This window comes from Scleropages formosus, chromosome 22, assembly GCF_900964775.1.
Source record: "Scleropages formosus chromosome 22, fSclFor1.1, whole genome shotgun sequence".
Lineage (NCBI taxonomy): Eukaryota > Metazoa > Chordata > Actinopteri > Osteoglossiformes > Osteoglossidae > Scleropages > Scleropages formosus.
Genome location: NC_041827.1, coordinates 6057166 through 6081451, shown reverse-complemented (window position 1 = coordinate 6081451; position 24286 = coordinate 6057166). Strand labels below are relative to the sequence as shown.

Genomic DNA, 24286 nt, shown 5'->3' with positions numbered 1-24286 from the left:
CAACAGAGAAATATTGGAAGTCTTGCCTTTTAAAAAGAAAATGTAATCCCACAGTTGGATTTGCCTGTTGTAGTGATTTCAGTAATAGACATTTGGTGGAGTAGTGGTTTCAGGTGCTGCTGTTGGCTCTAAAGGTCACAGGTTCCAATCCCACCTCCAGCTTTAGTACCATTGAGTAAAAACTACCCAGCTGTATAAAAGGGTAAATAGTTGTAAAAGTAGAAAAACAATGTAATTCACTTTAGAGAATAGCATTGGTAGATGTAATTTCTTCACTACATCTCACCAGGAAAAACAAGAATTAAGTCCAAATATGAAATGTTCTTAGAGAGAAACTTTATTATCATATTTGTTCCACTAACCAATGAAGAAGTGAAGGAAAATGCTATGAATGATAAGCAGGAATCATCTTTTGCAAGGTTACAGCTCTTCACTTTGTTTCCTGCTGTCAACAGCTACCAGCGTCCCTTCGCTCCTGTCCTCTCAGCTACTGTCTCTTGCTTCTGTCCTTTTCCACCAGCCTGCTGTCATAGAGCACTTGAGCAGCAGAAAGTTGCCCCCAGGCATCCAGAATGAGAAATGCAGGAATGATGACCCAGAGGAGATTCAAGAAGAAGAAGTAGAACCAGAAGTAAATGGGGTGTCCTGGCTGGCTGTGGATGTATCCATCTCTGTGCTCTGTGAAGAAATAGAGAACTGCACCGTACAGCTGACCTGAGAGGAGAGGAGAGGAGAGTCAAAATATCCTCCGTTTGTGCACACAAACACACATAACAGTCCATGTGAAAGGAGTGTAAGCTCATTGGCTCAGCCAGGACAGTATCTCTACCTTTAGTGAAACATTACAGACTCAAGGAATGGAAAAACCCCCCAAAAAAAAAAGAGTTTTACATTAAGAAACAACAGGCTAAGTGCAAATTATTTCTTCAAATACTGCTTTTATATACATATTAAAAATAAGCTCACATTTGTAAGAAAGCTTCTACAGGTAATGGTTCAACTTGAGTTTGCAGCAGTTCTGGATGCCATATGAATTATTAAAGCTGCACATATTTAATAAATGAGACACTTGGATTTAAAGTATTTCTTGAGAAATTAGTTACACCACACACACACACATTTTCAGAACCGCTTGTCCCATACGGGGTCGCGAGGAACCGGAGCCAACCCGGCAACACAGGGCGTAAGGCCGGAGGGGGAGGGGACACACCCAGGATGGGACGCCAGTCCATCGCAGGGCACCCCAAGCAGGACTTGAACCCCAGACCCACCAGAGAGCAGGACTGTGGTCCAACCCACTGCGCCCCCTTAGTTACACCAATAATGCACAAATAGAAAGTGCACAGGAACTGTCAAATGATATATTTCCTTATAAGTTTTTTGATCAAAGCCAGTAACAGTTTAATGTTTTCACATTTTGCCTTTTTAAACACAGACAGGTACTTACTGTACTTGAAAAAGCACTCTACTCAAGGGTACTGCAGTAGCATGGTGTCATACAGGGGCTTTGCCAACTGTGCCCTTTGACAGCACATAGCACTGCTTCCAAAATATATCTGAATATTTATCATTATTTACATGTATTCATTTAGCAGACGCTTTTACCCAACATGATGTACATCTCATAGAAAATACATGTGTTCATTACATTAGCTGGAAGAGAAACTTAGATGCAGACGCGTGATTCTAAAGTACAGTTTGTTACTTTCCACCATATGAACCAATGTACATCACACAAGTAGCTGCATGAAGGTTTATCCATTGTTTAACAGGCATGATCTCAAAGTTATAGTGTATGAACATTTACACGTTACGTGAACTTAGTAGATCATGGGCAAAGTGAGTCCGGAAGAGGTGAAGCAAGAAATGTTATTATTATTACTATTATTATACCAGTATGAAGAGCTCCAGACGCACCGGTGAACAAACAGGAGCTGAAAGGAGACACAAGAAGAGCAGAAGAAGAGCGGACAGGCGAGCGAGCGGCTCACCCAGCGAGATGACGAGCTGCAGCAAGAAGCGGTTCGGCCTGTTGTAGAGGAAGGCCAGCACGGCCCAGATGCTGAGGGGGCCCCAGCAGAGCACCGTTATCGTCTCCACGCACACCGTGAAGTTGTCCGAGCTGCAACAGCGGCCAAGACGCGTTCAGCACTTTGAGAGCCGGGAGGTGTCATCACGGCAAAAAAAAGTGCGTATCGGCTTCACTTACATGACATATCTGCTGTCTCCTTTCGAATACTCTTTCCCTGTTGGAGAAACACGTATCAGTACCGCACCGTTTCCTCCAGGACCCATCCATGTCGTGGTGCTTTACCATGGTATTTTACATTTACAGTTTATTTACTGTATTTAGCAGACGCTTTTCTCCAAAGTGACTTCCAATGAACTCTATGTAGTGTTATCAGCGCGGTGATTTACACTGCTAGATACACTGACTACTTACACTGGGTCACTTATCCATACATCAGTGGAACATACACACTCTCTCTGTCACTCACACACTATGGGGAACCTTAACAGCATGTCTTTGGACTGTGTGTGTGGGAGGAAACCGGAGCACCCGGAGGAAACCCACGTCCCCTCGCACCACCCAGGCGCTGAGTGAGTGTGAGACAACAAACACAGCGCTACTCGCTGACTCGAGGTACTGGTGTTCTGCTTACAGAGCTGAGAAAGCAAGCTCTGGTCCGAGGGGATCGTGCCATGGTAGAAGATGAACCAGCCCTCGACGACCAGGTGGATGAAGCCGCACACCGAGAACCAGCAGAGCGCGAGGCGGCGCGCGCCCGACAGCTTTCTCCCCCCCCGGGGACCGGGCACCGCTCTCCCGGTGAAGAACCAGGCGGCGAGAAGCATCAGTCCGGACACCGAGAACAAGAAGGTCAGGATCTCCGCCATGGAGCGGTCATTCTCAACGTAGCTGGGGATGGAGAGGTCGCGCGGCCAGTAAGGGTGACGCGCACCGCTCGCGACCTGCTGCTCCCTCTTCATCTAGACGTCGAACGACAGCGCGTGAGTGAAGCCAACTAAGGCACGTTGGTTGCACAGGCAAATTTACCTTTACTGGAAAACGTTTTGATAGCAAACGAAGCTTAAGAATGTTGTGACAAGTCAAGTGCAGCTATCCAAGTCCAAATCCACGCAGAGTGAAAAAGTATTTGATTCCACTCACTTCGAGAGAGAGTACTTACGTCTGAGTCTATTGTGTAAAAATGTGTCTTCTTGTCTTCCCGAGCCAATTCGATGAATTATTATTATGGCGAGTTAGCACTGGAAGAAGCTTTTTCAAGATATATATGCTGTGTGTGTGCTCAAATCTTTAAGCTTCCGGAGAAGAAGAAAAGCCACACAATAGAACAATAGTCCTGTCGAGTTTTCGTGTCCTAAATTTTGCTGGTTAATAATAACAGCTACTTTATGAATGAAATCAGTGTGACGAGGAGTCTCTCTAGATCGTGCCACCGAATTGAAGCTACATTTCAGCCAATCAAAAGTAAGAACGCAGAAATTACACAACAGCTCTGCGAATGAACGTATTATTGCTGCCACAAACTAAGCACAGTGCCGTCCCGATAGCTGTAGAAACGGAATGGGCTGGAATGGGCAGGCTGAGGCGACTGAAGCACCCTTTCAGAAGGCAATGTCAATAGTGGCCTTTTGAACGACAGCTTTCCTTTCCTTTACTCCAATTGGCTGGTCTACTCGGAACATAATTTCGTCACAGGTAACGGCACACAGTCATTGGTTGTCTCTTAACGTTTGGTTTACGACACAGGCTCATTACGTTTGATGCCTCTCAAAATACAACGCGAATATGAACTTAATCCCGAAGTTAGTATAAAGATAGAAATATGCAATAGTAGGATGAAATTAAACAAATGCAGGAGTCTTATACGTTTTTTCAAAAAGTTCTCCTCCTTGCCGTTTCAGGGTTTTACCCTGCCGTGACCCGGATTCGAACCGGGGTTGCTGCGGCCACAACGCAGAGTACTAACCACTATACGATCACGGCGAGCTACTGGAGGAGTTGGAGAATGGTTGTGAAAGCACGTATAGAAACATAGCCTGCTAATTTTATAGTGTGGAGTAGTTAATGTTTTTTATTCAAGGGCCCAGCGGCTCAATCTGTGGCTTCTATACCTATCAGGCGTTTGTACTTTCAAAAACACATTGCGTCTGAAATGTTACATCCTATTTTTGACATTTAATATAGCTATCAAATTTTGGCCGAAAAATGCTGATAAAATATAAAAAGTTGTCTTTAAAGAAAAGTTCGTACACACAGAATTTATGTAAAATTCAATATGGAAAAAAAACATCTTGTAATAGCACAAACTAGTAAAAGCATATCTTCACTCTTAACACACACAACTCCCATATGGTCTAGCGGTTAGGATTCCTGGTTTTCACCCAGGCGGCCCGGGTTCGACTCCCGGTATGGGAAAACATGTTTTCTTATTTGAAACTACTAGATTAGTAAATTAAAATAAACAAACAGATAAATAGTTTACATTTACATTTATTCATTTAGCAGACGCTTTTGTTCAAAGCGACGTACATCTAAGTAAAAAGTACAATTTATGCATTAGAGAAGGAGACATAGGCTGTAAGTAAACCTAGTTTGTTACCTACCACTTGCTGCACCGAGGTTTATCGTTCAAGTAGGTGCATAAGAGACACAGGATAGACAAATCCCGATACCCACACCAATTTTTTTTTTTTAAATTAAATATTATAAGATACACAACTGAGCAGTACAATACCAGAGTAATGGCTGAATAAAGGTTGTACACGAAGCGCGTACAATATATTTTGATTTCACAAAATTTTAGATGTATTTTATTTGAGAAGTTTTCGTTTTCCGTCGGGGGTTGTAGTGTTCTGCACTTGGCCCTCCTGGGCACTAGATGGCGATGAAGAAAATTCAGGTTAAAACGCCTGTAAAATCGGTAAAAATACCAACCGGAAATGTGCGTACACTATTTGTCACATGATGAGGAGGAAGTAGAATATGCAGTAAATAATAGATTTGCAAACGGATGCGATACCTGAAAAGGGTTTAGTGGTTGCGTCGGTTGAGCTCCTCCGATGTAAAATTTTTGAAACAGTTTCTTAAACGGAAGCGGTAAATTTTACATTTACATTTCCGGTTATCGGTCCAAAGCGAACCAGTACTAGGAGGTCCAGTTCCTCAGTGTTGTTGTTCTCATAGTTGTCAAACTGAAATGAAAGAGGACGTTTCCTTGCGTTTAGACCAATGTCTTTTACGCTTTATGGACCAACTGGAGTTACTTGAAGAGAAAAGAGAGAAGCTTAACTCGCTCATAGAACAGGTACGGATGATCGGTGACACTCAGTTTCACGAAGGAGCATCACAAATGCTTTTCAAGTAATATTGCCTCCTTTTTTTTTTTTAACCACAGGGATGGTTTTGTATCTCCAAAGCAAGATATGCCATGGGGAATAAGCAGGTCTCAGCTCTGCAGTACAGTAACGAGATTGTGCCACAAGTCTGCGTACATGTCAGGTACAGTGAGTGAGTGTGTGACACAGTCACAGTCACAGAGAGTGTGCGTCTCTCTCATTCATGATTCATTGGAAGTGGGCCACTTCATTTTGCATCACTGATGTTTTAATAAAAATTGGCGTATGCACAGTTAAGTGTTCCATGAACCAAATATATCATATTGTGATTGGTTCTGGTTTTATATATATGTAGAAAGCCAGGACAAACAAATCACTATATATTTGGTCCTATATAAATAAACTCTGTAGCTATAACCTTGTGTTACACAAGGGTGTCCAACGGGGAGATGGAGTTTGGTACAGAAAGGATGGACCGCGGGCCCTCTGAAGACACCACAAACACACCCAGACAAGTGGAGGAAGTTGGCCCAGTGGATGAAGGTACAAACATTTTCCCATGACAGCACAGATAGGGCAGATATCTTCATACCTCACTTTAAACCTTCACAATTTATTTGCAGATATATATTTTTATTTAGCGAATATCCCCTAATGTAATTACATCATACGTTAGTGTTAGATGTGTCTCAGCAGCTCTGATGAGTAATATTTATTTATTGCTTCAAGCTCCCCATTGCTGTGTATGTACTGTTAAGGTGCTGGATATTATTTGTTGCTGTGTAGCTATTAACTTATTGTAAAGAGAGAGACAAGATATACATTGTAAGCAGAGCTGTGTCTTGATATGCTTAATGGGAATACTTTTTTGATGAATCAGTCAGCCTTTAATGTTAACTAGGTTATAGATGTATGGTGGAGCAGCGGGTAGCGCAGATGCCTGGCAGCACCTGTGCTGCAATGTTGAGCATAGGTTCGGTCCCCACTCAGTCTGTGTGGAGCTTGTATTTTCTCCTCTTCCACATTTCCATTTTTCTCCCATAGCCAAAAGATGAGGTTCAGGTGGATTGGTTGTTCGCAAATGTACATTGCTATCCTGTATAGATTGGTGAATGATTGTAGGGAAATTACTGTAGTATTTACTGTAGACTGTAGTTTTAAAGTCCCAGGTTTTCTTGTTATAGGGGATATTTATACTTGTTTTTAAACTCTGATGTTTAACACTCCTTGTATTAGTAAAATGAGATCATGTGCGTGAATAAGCTCTGTCATGTTTATGTTGAGAAATGTTTTATGATGAAATGCTTGGATGTGATTTTGTGTTTGTGATTTGTGGTGTAGAATATTGGAGGGTTTTAACTCTTATTCTTATGGTATGAAATAAAGTATGGGGGGGGGGGAAATCTAGCATTATAAGTCACATTGGATAAAGGTGTTGGGTAAATACTACTAATTATTGTACATGGATTTGGAGAAAAGCTTCTGCTAAATTAATAAATGTAAATCTTAGATGATATGCCTAACTAAGAATTCTTTTCATAAAAATGTTTTAGCATTTATCAGTCACATGTTTCTCATTAAAGGTGTGAGGAGAAGAAAGACCACTACAGCAAAAGACTCTAAAGCACAGTCAAACGCTTCAGTAAAACCTGTGGCAGAAGAGGAGGCAAGTGTGAACAAAGGATCACCAGGGCACCAGGATCCCCTGAAGTGGTTTGGCATCCTAGTGCCACAAAGTCTCAAACAGGCCCAGTCTGCTTTCAGTCAAGGTGAGTCTGATATTTTCTGAGCATGAGCTACATTTCCAGAAGAGTAAGACATCCAGCAGGAAGGTAGTACACGGTGTTATGTCCCAGCTCTCAGTTGATTTAAATTGATTCCATTTAGATAGAAAATAAGATAGTTTAAGAAGTGGGCCAGTCGGTCTGTTCACACCTACAAAATGTGATGTGTGATGCTTTCGGTCAAACAAGGGCCGTTTAAAGAATTGAGTAGACGCTGTAGTCATTGTAGGGCACTAATTACTCGCCCTTAATGTAGAGCATTATTGGTGATTTTTCATGCCTTTTAGGTCAACGAAGATGGGGAAACAATATACCTAAATGCACATAAGTCAATATTGTTACATTAGATGGTATGACAATGAGATTTAAAAAGAAATGTTTAATTTAGGGGGGTGCGGTGGCGCAGTGGGTTGGACCACAGTCCTGCTGTCCGGTGGGTCTGGGGTTCGAGTCCCGCTTGGGGTACCTTGCGACGGACTGGCGTCCCGTCCTGGGTGTGTCCCCTCCCCCTCCGGCCTTACGCCCTGTGTTGCCGGGTAGGCTCCGGTTCCCCGTGACCCCGTATGGGACAAGCGGCTCTGAAGGTGTGTGTGTTTAATTTAGGCTGCAGGAAATTTCTTAGACTGTCTAAATGAATGATGAAAATCTACCCATTCAGAGCAAATGCAGTTAACATCGCCTGTTTCCACAGTGATCGAGCTGTCAGCGGAGGTAGCTGCACTGCAGACTGCAGTCCTTGTCACTAGAAAGGAGCTCCAGACTCTGATGGAGGAGAAGCACAAAGCTGCCCAGGGAAAGGAAAAAGGAAAAGGAAGCTAACTGTCATCTAGTGACCAAACCAGACATGGACAGATCTCTCACCCATTTTCCTAGCTCACAATATTTTAATTTTGTTGGGTCCTTCCCATAGTTCAAATATTGAAATGATGGAAAAGTCATCAATAATTGTAAATTGTGCATTCATACTAAAGGATAAAACTTTAGTGTCCTAAAATAAATTATGATGTAGTTAATCCTTTATAAGGTATCACCTCTTAAATGGTTCTATTTAAAGCATAAAGCCTTCACAGGCTATAAAATTAATAAGAAACAAGTTGGGATAACTCAAATTAATAAAATGTCTTACTGATACACAATATCAAAGTTTCATTAGATGTTCTTATTGAGTCTTCATTTTGATTAAATTAAGCTATCCAGCTCAAACAGCAGACTAGAGTTAAAAATATAATGAATCTGTTAGTGCTCCATATTTTGCAGCTCTGCTACATATTAGTTTAGTGACACTTTTCTCCAGTGCAACTTACAGTGTTGGATTTGTTTAGTACTTAAAGCTACCTACCTATTTGTACAGCTTGGTAATTTGTAGCAATTTAAGTGAAGTACCTTGGTCAAGTGTACTACAGCAGAACATGATAACCTGGTGCTTTTGATTGCAATGTGACAGGGCTAAATTATATATATATATATTAGTGTGTGTATATATATATAGTGTGTGTGTGTGTATATATACACACACCCTAATTCCAAGCAAGCACAAATGAAAATGTCAAAATTAAATAAAATTTGCTGGTGGTTCAAGCACCAGTAATGTAGGAAGGTGGATTTTGTCACCTTTTAAATACAGCAGTGGAGCTCATCCTAATGCCTGTTATCAAGGACAAGCCCTTCACTTTGTCCAGAAGTGGTAATGATGATTGTTGTCTTCCGCATATTTCCATCAGGGAACTGGGGACCAGTTGACCAGTCTGGTTTTTGCGGTTTTTGTCTTTTTTTTTTTTTTTTCCTGAGGGGTTTAAGGCGCAATTCTGGAAGTCTACACCTTCAATAATTCCATCTGAGATGGAACGTGTGCTGGTAGCACAGCAGTAGTACTACTTAGCCTTGCGGTACCAGGGTGGTGCGAGAGAATGTGGGTTTGATCCTTGCCCGGTCTGCTTGGAGTTTGCATGTTGTCCTCTGTGTGAGTTTCCTGTGTGTGCTCTTATTTCCTCCCACAGTCCAAAGACATGCAGGTCAGGTGAATTGGTAACTAAATTGCCTGTAGTGTGTAAATGGGTGCAGTACTCTGTGATGGATTGGTGTGCTCAATGTTTCTTTAGCACCGTGATCCTGCTTGGGACAAAGTGATTATTGAACCTGGATGGATGGATGAATTAATGAATGTTAGGGGAACTGTTCTGTGGACCTGTTAAAAATACAGTTCAGTTGTGACTGCCGCTCGCTTTTCTCAAATTTTGGAGCTTCAGTTTCAGTCAAGAAGAGCCAGGACGTAGGCAGACCACTGATGTTTATATGCGACTTTAGCAGCCGTCGCCAGTGGCAACTGAACTTTCAAGTTCGGCTTTTCGAATCGCCCGCCAGAATGACGTCCACGTGAAGGAGTCGCGAAGTCGATCGGCGACGGAAAGGGCCGAGCGCGCGCGGCACCGCGGGCCGCCGGAGGAGCGCCGCGCTGGGAGTGCGGGCGTACGGGAGCTCGTCCTCCATTCAGCGGTGATCGCGGTCGCTGCACGTTCCTCGCCGACGAGCGGCGCTCGGTACAGGCCAGGCCGGACTGCGCTCTGGGTGCCGGCGGTGCTGCCTGAGACGCGCCGGCCGCGGACGGAGGAGCCGCCGAGCAGCACATCGTCGCACGCAGCGAGTCCGCCGAACTTGTGCTCCCGAGTCAAGGTACAGAACTGTGTGTCGATCGATGGCGTCCGGCTCGAGGGTGTCCATCCTGGACTACTTTGACATCGTGTTCGAGGGCGAAAATGGCAAGATCGAGTCCAAGTGCAAGGCGTGCGGAACGCGCATCCAGGCGAAGCGCACCGTGACGTCCAACTTCGTGACGCACCTCAAGGTGGGCAGCGCGCGCGGACTCCGTGGGGCTCCGTCATCATCGTGTCTCGTGTTCCCGCTGCGGGTTCCGCATGATCCCCGCTCCGGCGGTCACTGCGGTGTCTTTTCCCTTCTTCTTGAATTTCACAGTTCGGCAAATAAAGTGGCCGATCTGGTACCAAAAAGGTGGATGAAATGACAGTAGCGGCCGCTGGGAAAATGTCAGTTCATTCGCAGGATCTTAATCCTTCAACAGAAGTCATGATCATGTAGCAGAGTAGCACCTAAAAGCAAGACAGACACCAGCAATAACCTAGAACACGGTAAAAACAAGAGTACTTTACTGCACGGCCTTCCACAACCACATCACAAAGTGAAAAGACTAAGAGCCACTTCGGGGGAAACATATTCCAACACAAATACACGGAACAAGATTACAGAGTAAACAAGGAGGATAAGGTACACCTCGCTTTCCAAATAATTTTGGCCGTATGAAGTTACATGCAAACACAAGCCTTTAATTTAAGGTGTTAGAACAGTTGACTGTGTATGTAGAAATGTACCAGTATGACAGTAAATCTAAGGCATCGTAAAGGTCCGGTCTTCAGACAGATGTGGGGCTCAAAAGTCCTTTCATCACTACAGTAGACAGCACCTGATTCCAGGATTGTAAAGTCATGTATATGAGAACGTCTCAATGATCAATAATCGTTCTGCGTGTCTTCCTGAACGCGCTCTGCAGCGCAAGCACCGGGACGTCTACCACGAGTTTGTGAAGAAGAAGGATGTCAAGAGGGAGGCTTACGCTTCAGGTGTTGCGCAGCAGCTTGCCTCCGGGGGGCGCCCCGATTCGGCCCGTTCCTCACACGGAAGAGCGGCGTCCAAATTTGACCGTAACGATCCCCGACAGGCCCTCATCTCGGAGGCCATCGCCAAGATGATGATCCGCGATCTGCAGGCGGTGGAGACGGTGGAAAACGAGGGCTTCCGGGAGCTTCTGCAGCTGCTGGAGCCCAGGTACGCCCCGGAGTCGCGGCTCTACGTCCAGCGGCAGCTTCTCCCGGGATACGCCTACCAGGTCCAGCTGGCCACCAAGCAGGCCCTGACGGCAGCCGAGTCCTGCAGCGTCACCCTGGACCTGTGGCAAAGTGGGGCAGCGGGCAGAGGGACCGGCTACCTGGGGGTCACCTGCCACTTCATCACAGGTGACTGGCAGGCGAGGACTGCCCTGCTAGCCTGCCTCCCTCTGGCCAGCCGGCGCATAGTACAGCGCACGCTTGTCGAGTTCGACGCGATCTCTCGTACCCACAGCATCACGGGGAAGGTATTTCGGGTGGTGGCGGGCTCCACTTCGTCCGAAAGAAGGGCTGCCTTCCGACTGCCTGGCTTCTGTCTGCGTGGCGGTGAAGGCGATGAGGAGGAAGAGGAGAACGGCAGCAGAGATGAGGAACGCAGGGCTGTGGAGAGCAGTGAGGCGGGTGGGGAGCTGGCATTGGACATCTCCTTGGGGTTCAGTCTGGGTTCTTGTCCAATTGACTGTTTTGCCCATTCGCTGGGCCTGTGCGTGCGGGAGGGCCTGCGCTCCTCCCCTCAGCTCTCCGTCACCCTCGCCAAAGCCGCCTGCTTCTACAACTACGTCACTGCCACCGTGCCCCCGGAGAAGCTGGGCCGGGTCTTTGGATCGACGGGCACCGCAGACGGCCTTCCCGCTTCCAGGGAGCAGAGTTGGAACTCGCAGCTGAAAACAGTGCGGCGCATGCTGGAGTCAGCGGACTTCTTGGAGGACGTGGTGGGCCGACGTGACCTGGAGCTCAGCTGCTTAGAAAAGGCTTTGCTCACGGAGCTGGTGGAGCTTCTGGAGCCTTTTGAGGAGGCCGCGGACATGGTCCAGGGGGACAAGCACGTGTCCATCAGCCTGGCATTGCCTTGTGTCCTGGGGCTCCGCAAGCACCTCTCGGAAACCCACGCCCGCCAGTGCACCGGCATCCTGGTTGGCCTGGCTCACTCTCTGGACCGCAGGTTGGCCTCCATCCTGGAGGACCCTCTGTACGTGACCGCCACAGCCCTGGACCCACAATTCAAGCTGTCGTGGAGCAGCGATGCCGAGTGCCACAAGCAGATGCTGCTGAAGGAAGTGGCGAAACACATACGGGAGAGCAGCCTGCAGGAGTCCAGCAAGGAGCCCCCAAACCTCCAACCATCCGAACGGCGCAAGCTCTTCTCCTTCATCAAGCAGCGTCCGGCTTCACGGGCCAAGAGCATCGAGCAGGAGCTGGCCGCTTACCTCCACGAGGAGCCCACTGATGAGGACCCGATGCACTACTGGAAGCGCAAGGCCACCGACTTCCCCCGGCTGTCGCAGGTGGCCAAGAAGGTGTTCACCGTGCCAGCCTCCACCACCCCTGTGGGAAGGATATTCCGCACAGTGGGCAGGAACCTGAAGCCAGAGAGATGCAGGCCTCTGCCAAAGAACTTAGACACTCTCATTTATTTAAAAGCAAACTACAGACTCCTCTGGACCTAAATATGGAATATTCTGGGGTTTCTGTAGGGACATTTGAGAGGTGAGACTAGCAATGGTTGGTTTCAAGTGCAGAGGCACTTCAATTCTGAACCGACTTATGTCTGTGCTATTAACCTATGTATACATACAGTGGTGCTTGAAAGTATGTCAAGCCCTTGTGTCCCTCAGTTCTACCACAAAATGGTTATTTAATAAGAAGCCATCTTTCTGGTGTGATGGAATTGGTAGTGTAGTAAAAAAAGCATGGTAGTAGTGCAGGTGTGGAAATAAGTGAAGTCCAAGCTGCACTGGTTAAACCAAGTAGGTAAGTAGGATCAGGGGTGTAAATCATAGTCAGCTATTCATTTTATCAGTTTAGTTTACATTTTAACATTTAGATTTTACAAGTTCAACATTTTCTACAAAAGTGACTATCCCAATAGGGGTAGTTCACATACTTTCAAGCTGCACTGTGTAGTTGTTTCATGGAGCACTAAAATATCTTTTCTGTTGACATACCTTTACATTTATGCACATCTAAATATTAATTAATACATCACCACACACCACCCGCTGCCTCAGAAAGACAACGCGCATCATGAAAGATCATAGTCGCCCCGCATGGGCACTTTTCTCTTCTCTGCCATCTGCAAAGCGGCTCAGGTCTATTCGAACCCGCACTGCTAGGTACAGGAACAGCTTTTACCCCACTGCTGTAAGAGTATACAGCACTCACCAATGTGCCACCTTTTGTACCTAGAGTTGGACTGCTCCTTCCAAGCACATTGGTAGATTACACTGTCACTTTAAGCATTCTCATGTTCTGAGTTCTCTGGCTGTCTGTTATTTATTATTATTAGTGTTACCATTATTTATTATTAGCATTACTCACAGTCATTGTTTTGTGCATTATTTCTGTTGTTTTTGTCCATAGTCCGTGGAGAACCATTCAAGAAGATTTTCATGATACTTGTACATAGTACTTGTACCCATGACAAACTTGAAACCATAATGCTAAATAAAAGATGTAACTAATGCAGTGTTTCATATGGCCAACGGTCTGGATGATGTCATCCGACTTGCACTGGTGGGTCGGCTCAGGTATTAACCACTGACAATGCACGCACGCGCTGACTGAAGCCATAAGTCCCGAGAGGGGTCGCGGCGAGCCAGAGCCTAACCCGGCCATGCAGGGCATGGGGCTGGAGGGGACACACCACCAGTCTGCCACACACCCTAAGCGGGACTCAAACCCCAGACCCACTAGAGAGCACGCACAGGTCAAACCCACAGTGCCACCGCCCCCCTTCCCCACTGACAACAATATGTTCTAAATTGTAAGCTTGCAAGATCATGCATATTTGCAACCTTACCCACAATTAAAGGTATCTAACAAAAATTAGGTCATTATGTAAATACAGGATAATCCATCTGCAGAAGCAAATCTGAGCAGCTCAAAATGATTTTTTTTAGAATGCTTTTTGTTCAGTATTGTATCAAAATTTCATTGCATTCAAAAACACAAAAATGACTCAGCAAGCTTGTTTAAGCTTATTTCATAAAGGAAAATACTTTTGCAATGCAGAATACTATGAAACTCACCTTAACGTAGATCTTTAATGAATCTCTGGTTAATCCTGTTCTTTGTGGTATCAAAATTGACAGTGGTTTTAGGCAGCTGAAAATGTACTTAATGGAAGACTATGAATTATATTTGCAAAATTATTAAAAATGCACAAAGTCACAAAGATCAAGCCAGTGTTGTGAGGCTAGATTTGTGAATTATGTGGAGTCAAGACAGATTCAGAAATAGTTTTCCAATGTGGGAAACATACAGTATCTGCAGCCTCTGCACTAACAGTCCCTTTACATTTTACAAATTTTATTTGGCACAAAACCTTACTGGTACCAATACAAAAAAAAAAAAAAAAAAAACAAAATGAATGCTGTGGTAAAGACAGATGAAGAAAATATTACATTTATGCATTTGGAAGATGCTGAGAAGTAAAATGTTGAGAAGTGTACACATTTCTGGGAAGTGGTCGGAAAATTTATTTTCTTTCCATTTTGTATACTTAACTTGAACAAATTTTCATGGTATTCAAAATAGATACTAGTGATCGAAATATAAATGCAATTACGTAAACAATGATATGCCAGTTATTGTTTTACAAAATGAAATCCCTTTTTGAGGCAAGTATGTTAACATTTATAGAGCAGGAGCATAGGGCAATAGTTTGGAGTGCATATATGTTCCTGTTTTACCAAAAAATGGCAGTCCTAGCACATGCCATCTTGCAAAGCTGATTACGCATAGTCTTTGTCTAGACCTCAAGGAGTTGGTGAAATTTGGTGGCAGTGGGGGGGGGGAAAAGGCTGTTTTTTGGCCTTTACCAAATATCCTCTTCAGTAAATTGTGTCCCTCTTTGTGAGTTTCTACATGTTACCTGTGTTTGTCTGTGATACAGTTTTCCCTTCTCATAAGAGGATGATATTGAGCCACATTACAGCAATTTATGTAATTGACACAATTTAGCCACTGACCATTTGGCTTCTTTAACACCATATTACAGCTCATGCTGTAGACAACTACATTATAGTGCTCATCTTATGGACTTATTCCAGACACATACTACCATTTAAATTTACACAACTAATTCACCTTATGCTTGATCCATTTTCAACATAAGTTACTGGAAATTAAGGTTTGATATCAGTGGAATGTCATCATACACATGAAACATAGCAGTATCAACAGGTCATCTGTTATTTATACAGAAATGTCAACTTATTAGAAATAATTTTTAAAGGTTAAAATGGTTACTCAGTTATTAACACTAGTGACTAGCCAGCATTACCAGTTTTTAAAAACAGCTGTCAGTGATGGCAAAAATCTAAATAATAAAAACAGGTGAACAAACACTAATTGAGGTGGCTGAAAAATGTGATTAAAATACTGTTTACTTTACTCACATAACAACAATACTTTCTCAAAAGAGATGCAGTGGCAGCCAGTGAGCTGGAGTTTAGAACATCACTGAGACCAAATCTGACAATGCCAGAGATTGAGACATTTAATTAACTGGATGAATACCATTTGCATGAGAAAATTCTGATCTCTGGGTACACAGTTTTCAGAGTTCCACCCAATTTATTACCCACCCAAGAGGAATATTTTAAACTCATCAGTATGTGAACGCCATCAGTCGCTTCTGGGAAGCCATCAGGAGTCACAAGCTGCTGCAAGGAGGCTGTCCAGCAGCCTCTCGCACATATACAAGCATCGTGGCACATGGAAGAATCCTGTCAGGGCAACAAGTCACTCAGTATGTTTGCCTTCTTTCAAAGAAATTACTTCAAATATTACTACAATTACATCAAGACTTGGTTCACATAATGCTGCGTATCGATATTTTTGCCTACGAAATGGACTAATTTTTCAGTCTATAAAAAATGTAAACATGTAAGCATGGAGCTGGCTCCAAGCCCATGACTGCAGAGCTTTGAACCAACATGTGAGCCAGGCCTCAGGCCATACTGATTTCCTGTGAATGTACATGTTCACACTGGCTGTAGCAAGACCTCTGTGTATCAGTGAAGCTCACCTTTAAAGGGACCTCCTTTAAAGTCAAGTTCCACAGAGCCCTGCCGAGTCAGATATCCAAACCACTCGCCATGTTCCTTGTCAGGAAACTGACCCCCAACAGAGAAAAAGATTATCAAAAGTCCATCATAGTATTTATTAAACTATCAAAACAGGACAGGTGGTGATGTGTGGTGAAAACTAAATATAATGCCATTTCATTGCACATAATTTAAATTTTTATTGAAAACTAAATTAAACAAATTCCCAGTTCAGAGTTGACCTCTGGGTAACTGCAGGTGAATGAGTTCTCAAAAAAAAAAAAAAAGTGCTCATTTGCAAAAATGAAAGGTTTGGTTTTTGTTCATCCTGACATGTCCATCCCCATTTAAGGGAAAAAAAATCCCTTTTAATTCCAAAATTTAGCCCTCTCCCTGCTCCAGGCCTCGGAGCAACATACCATAATAAGAGCAGCTCAGTATGACGTGATAGAGCTCCAGGAGAGATGCATGCTGGGAGTTAACTCACATGACTGAAGGTGTAATCATACACCTGTGTAAACCTATCCAGCAGTGTGGGCTCTCTGCTCAGGCTGTAGGCCATCAGGAACGCGACGAGAGCCTCGCAGTGTGGCCACCACAGCTTCATGCTCCACTCCAACTGCAGAACAGAAAAGCGTGACAGACTCACATGACAGTATTTGCACCAGCCATCCCCTAAATCTACAGTACAGATTAATAAAAAACTAAGTCTATTACATTTCTAGTCAGACCACAGACTGGGTTAACACCTGTATTCTTTCAATACCTAATAAGTAAACAAGCAGAAACACATGTAAGAAAGAGGCAGTTTTACAGTGGGAGCAAAGCAGGAGTCTTAGGAAACCCCTTTAGGAGTTCATTCCCAACATACACACCTGCGTAGGGCAAAGGCCATCCACATCCAAGAAGTAGAAGATTCCCCCATGATCCTGGTCCCAACCTGTCCGGAAGGGGATCTCCATGAACTTGTCCACGGCAATCCTCTGCAGCTCCTTATCCCCGTGCTGAACAGCATACTGGAGTAGGAACCAGCCTGCCTCCAAGGCATGGCCTGTACAACCACATATAGGAGTGAGTGCTATCTACATGTAATGCACTGTAAAGCTGAAATCAGTGGAATTCAAAATGTAAGCACTGAGTCTGTGTGTGAGCTTTTGCATGTATAAATGTGAAGATGTAATACCAGCCCCAGTCAGAGAGAACACCATGGACAGGCTAGGTAACTGGAACTAGTAACATTAAAGTGCAGAGGAGTTGGAAGTAATTGGACACCTGCTGCTGGTAAGCCAAATTAGAAGTAAAATCCTAAATGTGTGTGACAAATCTTAACTAACAGTTAAGGGACCCTTTTTGTGATGCTGAGGGAGAACAGCAAAGGGGGGTGGGGAAGACAACAAGGTTTATCCATCTTTTCACCTGGATTCTGCAGTCGCCCCTGACAACCAGGGAGTTCCTTTCCGTCGTTGGAGACACTCTCCAAAATGGCAGTGCCATCTCGCTGCACAAAGAACAATTTTCAAACAATGAGACAAACAGCTGCTTTGGACATGACATATAACAGCTAGTAACCTACCAAAAGCAGGGCTAAATAAATTATTTTACCACTATATTTGTTACTGTTAGTACTAATATAATGGCTCCTAGCAAAACAAAAATGGTACAATGGTGTTTGAAACTATACCTTTTTTCATACAAACAGGCTTGTTATTCTGGTTATTTTGTAGCTAAATCTAGCAGATTAACCTGTACATTACTCTGGAAAAAAATGAAGGCTACAAGATGGGTTTGTGTGTCATTTCCCTCACATCCACACCTCCAGGGTATGCATGTGCTTACACAAAGCGCTGCAACCTGCAACGGACAAGTGGTTGCTGATGATGGATGGATGCGTGATTGAATAAATGTAGTTTTCATTGCTTTCAGAGCAAAAGTAATGAAACATACTTTTTAGCTGTATTTTGCACTGCTGGATAAATTAAATTCAAATGAAAAAGTACTGATGTTGGTGATAACTCAGATAGGAATCTGATCTACCTGCATTAAGCAATGTACAACTAATAGCCATGTTGGTGCTGCAGATGTGTCCTGTTTCGCAGGCTGTTCCAACTGCCTGTGAGTTAAATTAGAGTGCAGGCAGCCCTTAGCCCTCCCCCATCAGACTGCAGTGCATGGACAGCTCATTCATTCTGCCTAGAATGAAGATAGCCAGCCAGAGCACTAGAGCCAGGCCGGTAATTGCTTCTGAAATGAATTACATGGCAGGGAGAGAGGAATTGAAATTGCGCGGATCCCCTCCGCCATGGCCTGGATCCTCTCCTACCTTTGCCTCTATTCATCACATCTGAAGTGCACCAATTCCCCCTTTTCCCTCCCCAGCTTCTCATGACAGGCCAGCATTCAAGCAGAATATGATTCCAACCTCACCGACTGATCAAATGCCTACTCAGACACAGTCTTGTTCTCACAAACACAAGAGAGACAATTTAGCATTAAGGATCCTGGAATAAAAACAGAAGACTAAAATCATAGACAGAATATACCCATGCACCTAGAGAAACATTTTGAAAACTGCATTTCAGACTACAGAATTCACATAAATTAGAATGTCAGAATGAAACATCAAATGCCATAGAAGAGGTGGCAACATTATTTGTAGGTGTTGCATTTGTTAGCATTTTTAGTTCCACAGTTGTAGTTTCTGGTCTGTACATCATGGTCTCTTTGTGTTTAAAAGTTTTACAGCATTATAAATATTTCTCCAAAGCAACTTCCAATTATTATAAAGTAGTATTTTGTGGACACCTTTATCTAAGGCCACTTGAAATTCTAGATTCTATGAACTTCCAGCAAGTATTCACCAATTCATACAGCAGAGTAATGCCAAACAAACACACACACACGGTAATGTAATTTATCAGTTCACCTGAAACACATCTTTGGACTGTGGGAGGAAACCCACACAAACATCCATGTTCAATCCATGTCAAATCACACTGTCCACCCAGGCACCATGTCAATGTGTTTTGCGAGTGTAAATCATTAGCATTGTTTTCACTGATTTTCTTCATTTAATGATTGAATTAATGCATAATCACTGAGCATTACATGTATGCATGTTTGTGAGTCATGAGAACTCACCTTAGAGTTTTTCAGGAACAAATTACCTTTGTAACATGGGAGAAGATTGTACCTAAGGTGGACTGATTCTATTTTCCTTTCTTTCACTAAGAAAAATCTCAAAAAAAAAAAAAATTCCATGTTTACATATCTGCTATAACTTATTTTGGGATTGTTTTCCAGCACCTGATTTCAGCAACATACTGAGGATGACAGTAAATACTACACTAAACACATAACTGACACTTCAGTGACCTTGTCAGCAACTAAAAGCAGAAATGCAGCTTGGATATATCCAGACTGAAGCAGCTGAGTAGTGCAAATAGGGGTGCACACTATTTCATAAAAGAATCATATTCACTGGGAGGAGGTGTGGTGGTGCAGTGGGTTTGGCCGGTGCCCACGGTGTGGCGGGTTCAAGGTTCGAGTCCTGTTTCGGGTGCCTCACGATGGACTAGCATTTTGTCCAGGGTGTATCCCCTCACTTTTCAGCCTTGTGCCCTGTGTTTCCGGGATAAGCTTTGATTCGCCGCGACTCCGCTCAGGACAAGTTGAGATTGGTTGGTTGGTTGGTATTCACTGGGATCTACTTGCATTTAGTTTAGAACTAGTGGCCTGACTTTACAGTTATTGCCCGTGGTGGGTACATAGCCCCTGTCAACCACACTGCCTGCCCTCTTGCTGGAGGTGAGTCAATCAGTAAGGAACTCAGCAAAGGAGCATCAACCTTCCAGTGCTCACCTGCACATGCTGAAGGATCTGCTGGACACACCAGGAGCCAAGCTCCCTGTATTTGTCTGCCACATCCACCCTGCCCTCAGCCAACTGCTCCACCAGGCACAGGAGCATCATGGGTACAGCCAAACTGTTGACAGGAAGGTCTCCGGGCAGCTGTGGCCTGCCCAGCCCTGACGGATCCACTCGTACCCAGTGAACCAGCTGGTCCATCACAGTCTCAGCATGCACCTGTGAGACACACTCTGACATTTACAATGGAATAAAGAGATGCCAGTCCCACATGTGATCACAAAAGCTGCTACAGACAGAGAAGAGGTACCCAATGCACAATGTATAAAACACAACAAAGTCTGAAAGCAGAGATCCAAATATCACAGCACTGTTCCTTTGAACAGGACTACTGTATATCCATAAATGCCGTTAAAGTGTCTGCAGCCAAAAGTCACTTCAATTGTGATTCTATAATCTATATACATTATTTTCTTTTTAAAAAAAGTAGCCCTATTTTTAATGATGCTACAGTTCTGACAAATTTAATATAATGATAATGGCAAACTGCTAGTTTTGTCTATCACCCTGAGTGGGGTATAGGTCACCAACAATAATTTGCCAAAGACTTCTGTTAAGGTTATCACTTCTGGAAACGCTGGTCCAAAGCGTGGATAAAAAAAATGAGGAGAGTTGGGCATGGGACGAGCACCCCCTCCCCCCAAAAAAAACAGCTTCTACAGAAGTCAGCAGAAGTGACACCAAATGCAAGACAAGAGGGAAGTGAAACTGTGATTTCTTAGTAAAAACTTTAATGTCCTTTTGTACCCTTACCTGCATCTCACGGTCTCCAGTGACCCTGGCCAACTCGTCCATCGCCATAACATAGAAACACTCACTAAATATAGTCCGCTGCACCTTCACCGCCTGCCCATCCCTAGTCAGGCTGAAGGCGCACTTCCCCATGCTGCCAGCAGAGGGAACCCAAGCAAACCGTCGCAGGAACTCCCCACCTGGAGAGCAGAGACCAGGAACGAGTTCCATCAGAGACCTTGGACAGGGTCACAGTGATCCACACAAGACCTGCAATGCTTATACACAGGTCACATGTTCATATATCTGACTACATCTCACATGCTTTGCTCTTTAAACACAGGCCATTTGCACAAGGTGCCGAGGAAGCCAACCTCACAGTGACCCTCCCCCCACTTTGGAATGATCACAGTGGAATTGATTTTTGAAAAGTATGTGAGCCACAGCATGCTCAACTAAATCTGTGGCCTTTGGTAGATATTATTCTCAAAGTTGTACATTTAGATGGGGGCTGTGTGGGAAACACTATTTGTGTGACACAAGTTAATCACTCCTGAGCAATAACCTCTATAATTTACAAATAACCCTCTTAAATAAGACTATGTATCCACATGCAGTGGATACCTTTCTGCATATGCCTTTGATGCTTTACATGTACAAAAATTAGACTGTGTTCACCAAAACACACACACACACACACACACACACACACACACACACACACACAGCCTACTCATGATTACATCAGGGCTGTTGGGGTGACCCTTGTCTGATCATCAATTCATTATGTAGAAAAAAATATTTATGTGACGTGTCCTATGACCCTTACTCCTGTACGACTGACCTGATTTAGCAGCTTCCAGAATTTCATCCTTGTGAAATCTCTCCACTGTTCTGTACAAGCGACAGTACATCCAAACCTGCAGGTAAAACACAGGTCATCTCAGACTGCAGCAGTACTGCTGATGCACTGCAGTAATCCATAGAGGGAATGTACAGTACAAATCAAAAGGATGCTTGGTGGAAGTTAGTTCTCACCCCTCACATTTAATATTAAATTTCAGCAGGAAATCAGTTGCCATGTTTTCCCAGCTCTTTTGCAGCAATTCCCAGAGATGTAGGACACTTATGGATTGCTTTGCTTTGACTCTTCTGTCTAGTTTGTCCCATAGAAGTATTGCACAGGTTGTGCAGCTGTACTCAAATTTCTGACTGGTACTATAATTTCACTTTCCCTCATGAAGCAAACTGTTTAAAACATTTTAAAAAAAAAAAAAAACTCACTAATTTGTGTAGTACTTACACAAACTTTTCTCACAGGAAAAAAAAAATAGATGAGAAAACATAACTGACGGATGGAATGTAAAAATGGAATACATGGTCTAGTAACCAACCTACTCAAATAATAATCTTTTTAAGAATAACTATATGCTTGAGATTGAAATAGCACTGCTTTTTTTTAGTATTACATTTTAATATTATAGTGGCTAGGATAGAAAACCTGCAAGTCCACACATACTATTCAACCTAAATATAATCTGAAATATAATTCAGTTGTGTTAACAGAAACTGGACATGATCAAAGTGTTTTTCAGGAATTTATATCAATTTACCAGAACAGATGCAGTTATGTAAAATGAAACTCATTAAAATGTTTACCGATCTGAATTTCGCCTAAGTGCAGCCCATGAGGTAAAAGCATAAGCAATATAAACCAAACAGTAAACCCCCAAAAACCTCAACCATAAAAAGCAAATGCATGACAACGATGAAGTGTCTGAGACCGATAAGTCAACCGTTTGTCCCAGCTGTCTTGAAGATGGGTGTTGCACAATTATGTAAACAGGTCACATCTGCTCTCATGGTTTCCCTTAACACTGCAGAAAACAGTAATAAACTATACATGCACAGAGTAAAATTGCCATTATATTTACCTGTCTCCCCTGCAGCCACACATATTTCAGCTCATCATAAACCTTTCCATCTCTACCTATACAGGTGAAAAACCCACTACACAAAAAGTACAGAAAAACAGAGGAGAGAGGGGGAAGGAAAAAAAAAAAAAAAAAAAAAAAAAAAAAGTTATTTTCACATACTTAGAATTTGGGTGTTTAGCTCACTAGTGCATTATTTGACTATACAATTATGAAGCTCAGTTTAACCAGATGCGTAGTACTTCAATGCATGAAAACAAGCGAGTTAAAATAGGTCCCGTTTTCGGAACCATAATAAGCAGGACCAAAACACTTGACTGCAAGTTAATCCCAGCTGTGACGACATTTCTCTGGCTATAACACAAAATGAACACGAGCGCGCGTGCGGTCACAACAGTACCCGTAGACTTTGTCGTGCGAATGCTTCAGCCAGAAGTCCACCGCTCGGTCCAGCTCGCTTCGGATCCTCTCCCGAAATCCTGCCAGCTTCTCTGTGGCCATATTCCTACAAACACAAGAACAAAGGAATTAAACACAAACACCCTCTCCTGAAAGGAGCATGCCCCTCCTCTACTCGTAGCATCGCATCAACAGAAGGCGTTCCGACCGACAGGTCGCATTAAAAGAAAAAAACTGCTTTCTGAACAACAGATCCAGAGTAGGCCGAAGACTCAAAGTGCTGCGGACCACCCAAAACAGACCCACTTCAGGGTACTTCCAGTTTCTGAACCTCAGGCTCCTCCTGGCCCCTTTCCCCTGTCCACATCGCTTAAGGGCAGCTTTAATGTAGTGGGACCAAAATGCGATGTCCTTTTTCCATGCAACTCGCATGTCCCTCAACTATACGGATGAGTCGGTCAGCGATGGAGATGAGGGTGAGGAACACCTTACAGCTTGCTTAGTGTCCGAAAGAGTGAAGAAGGTCAATTCCGATCTCCAAGCAGATCCGTCCTGCAAATGCAAGGCCGTACAAGTGAGAGAGCACGAAATCAATGAGACACAGCGCGCACACCGCGTGTCGAATCCGGTCTTCTGAACCCAGCGCCAGGCTGTGGAAGGACAAACTTACTGTGTGACGCGGGCCTTCGGGGAAACACACTTGGGGGAAAGTACATAACATGCACAGGACAGGTGGTGTGCACTTCTCCGAGTATGTGAGTGTCAGTAAGTGTGTGTGTGAGAGAGAGAGAGAGAGAAGCCACAGAGACCGTGTGAGACGCTCGGCACAATAGCACGTCAGACGTCTCCACACACACGTGACACACTGTGACTGCCAGTTCCTCCAGCGCGACAGCGACGGACGAACCGCTCCGACTCGACTGCACACACACACAGCCGGCACTGACTGACCATTCGGCGTTTCAACAACAGTTTCACAACAGTTTGAGCAGGCTCAACAGTCAACTTGCTTCACTTCAGGCTGCCGACTACTCACTTTCTGGTGAACAGCTCAGTCTGCGAGCGCCTCCGTTCGACCGCCCGTCTGCGGCTCGAACTCGCAGAAAGTGAGTCGCAGCTTATCGACAGCGTTCGCGGGCTCTGATGCTCTCGGGCTCAATCGCTCGCGGATGCCTGCGGCTCCCGCTGCACTGTCATATGAC

The 24286-nt window shown here is 44.1% G+C and overlaps 4 protein-coding genes and 2 non-coding genes across 6 annotated transcripts; 3 read left to right on the top strand and 3 right to left on the bottom strand.

The window, feature by feature from the left end:
- Positions 1-314: 314 nt before the first annotated feature.
- ebp (EBP cholestenol delta-isomerase) lies at positions 315-3664 on the bottom strand. The gene is made up of 5 exons (XM_018725844.2): positions 3192-3664; positions 2664-2991; positions 2210-2246; positions 1992-2122; positions 315-714 (listed from the first exon to the last, which is right to left on the bottom strand). Exons 2-5 carry the CDS (start codon positions 2989-2991, stop codon positions 488-490), a joined length of 723 nt encoding a protein of 240 aa, XP_018581360.1. The 5' UTR covers positions 3192-3664; the 3' UTR covers positions 315-487.
- Positions 3665-3940: 276 nt separating this feature from the next.
- On the bottom strand, positions 3941-4012 carry trnah-gug (transfer RNA histidin (anticodon GUG)). The gene has a single exon. It is a non-coding gene; the product is annotated as a tRNA-His (tRNA).
- A 360-nt stretch (positions 4013-4372) lies between these two features.
- Positions 4373-4444, top strand: trnae-uuc (transfer RNA glutamic acid (anticodon UUC)). The gene has a single exon. It is a non-coding gene; the product is annotated as a tRNA-Glu (tRNA).
- A 534-nt stretch (positions 4445-4978) lies between these two features.
- Positions 4979-8613, top strand: vma22 (vacuolar ATPase assembly factor VMA22). Its single transcript, XM_018725843.2, has 5 exons — positions 4979-5333; positions 5424-5527; positions 5795-5907; positions 6948-7133; positions 7840-8613. The coding sequence occupies exons 1-5, from the start codon at positions 5226-5228 to the stop codon at positions 7965-7967; spliced, it is 639 nt and encodes a 212-aa protein (XP_018581359.2). The 5' UTR covers positions 4979-5225; the 3' UTR covers positions 7968-8613.
- A 586-nt stretch (positions 8614-9199) lies between these two features.
- LOC114909346 (uncharacterized) lies at positions 9200-13051 on the top strand. The gene is made up of 2 exons (XM_029247889.1): positions 9200-9990; positions 10711-13051. The coding sequence occupies exons 1-2, from the start codon at positions 9841-9843 to the stop codon at positions 12490-12492; spliced, it is 1932 nt and encodes a 643-aa protein (XP_029103722.1). The 5' UTR covers positions 9200-9840; the 3' UTR covers positions 12493-13051.
- A 2292-nt stretch (positions 13052-15343) lies between these two features.
- On the bottom strand, positions 15344-24274 carry renbp (renin binding protein). Its single transcript, XM_018725842.2, has 11 exons — positions 24121-24274; positions 23086-23190; positions 22686-22761; positions 21596-21671; positions 20773-20951; positions 19954-20178; positions 17512-17593; positions 16971-17146; positions 16583-16714; positions 16077-16164; positions 15344-15774 (listed from the first exon to the last, which is right to left on the bottom strand). Exons 2-11 carry the CDS (start codon positions 23184-23186, stop codon positions 15695-15697), a joined length of 1215 nt encoding a protein of 404 aa, XP_018581358.1. The 5' UTR covers positions 23187-23190; positions 24121-24274; the 3' UTR covers positions 15344-15694.
- Positions 24275-24286: the final 12 nt, after the last annotated feature.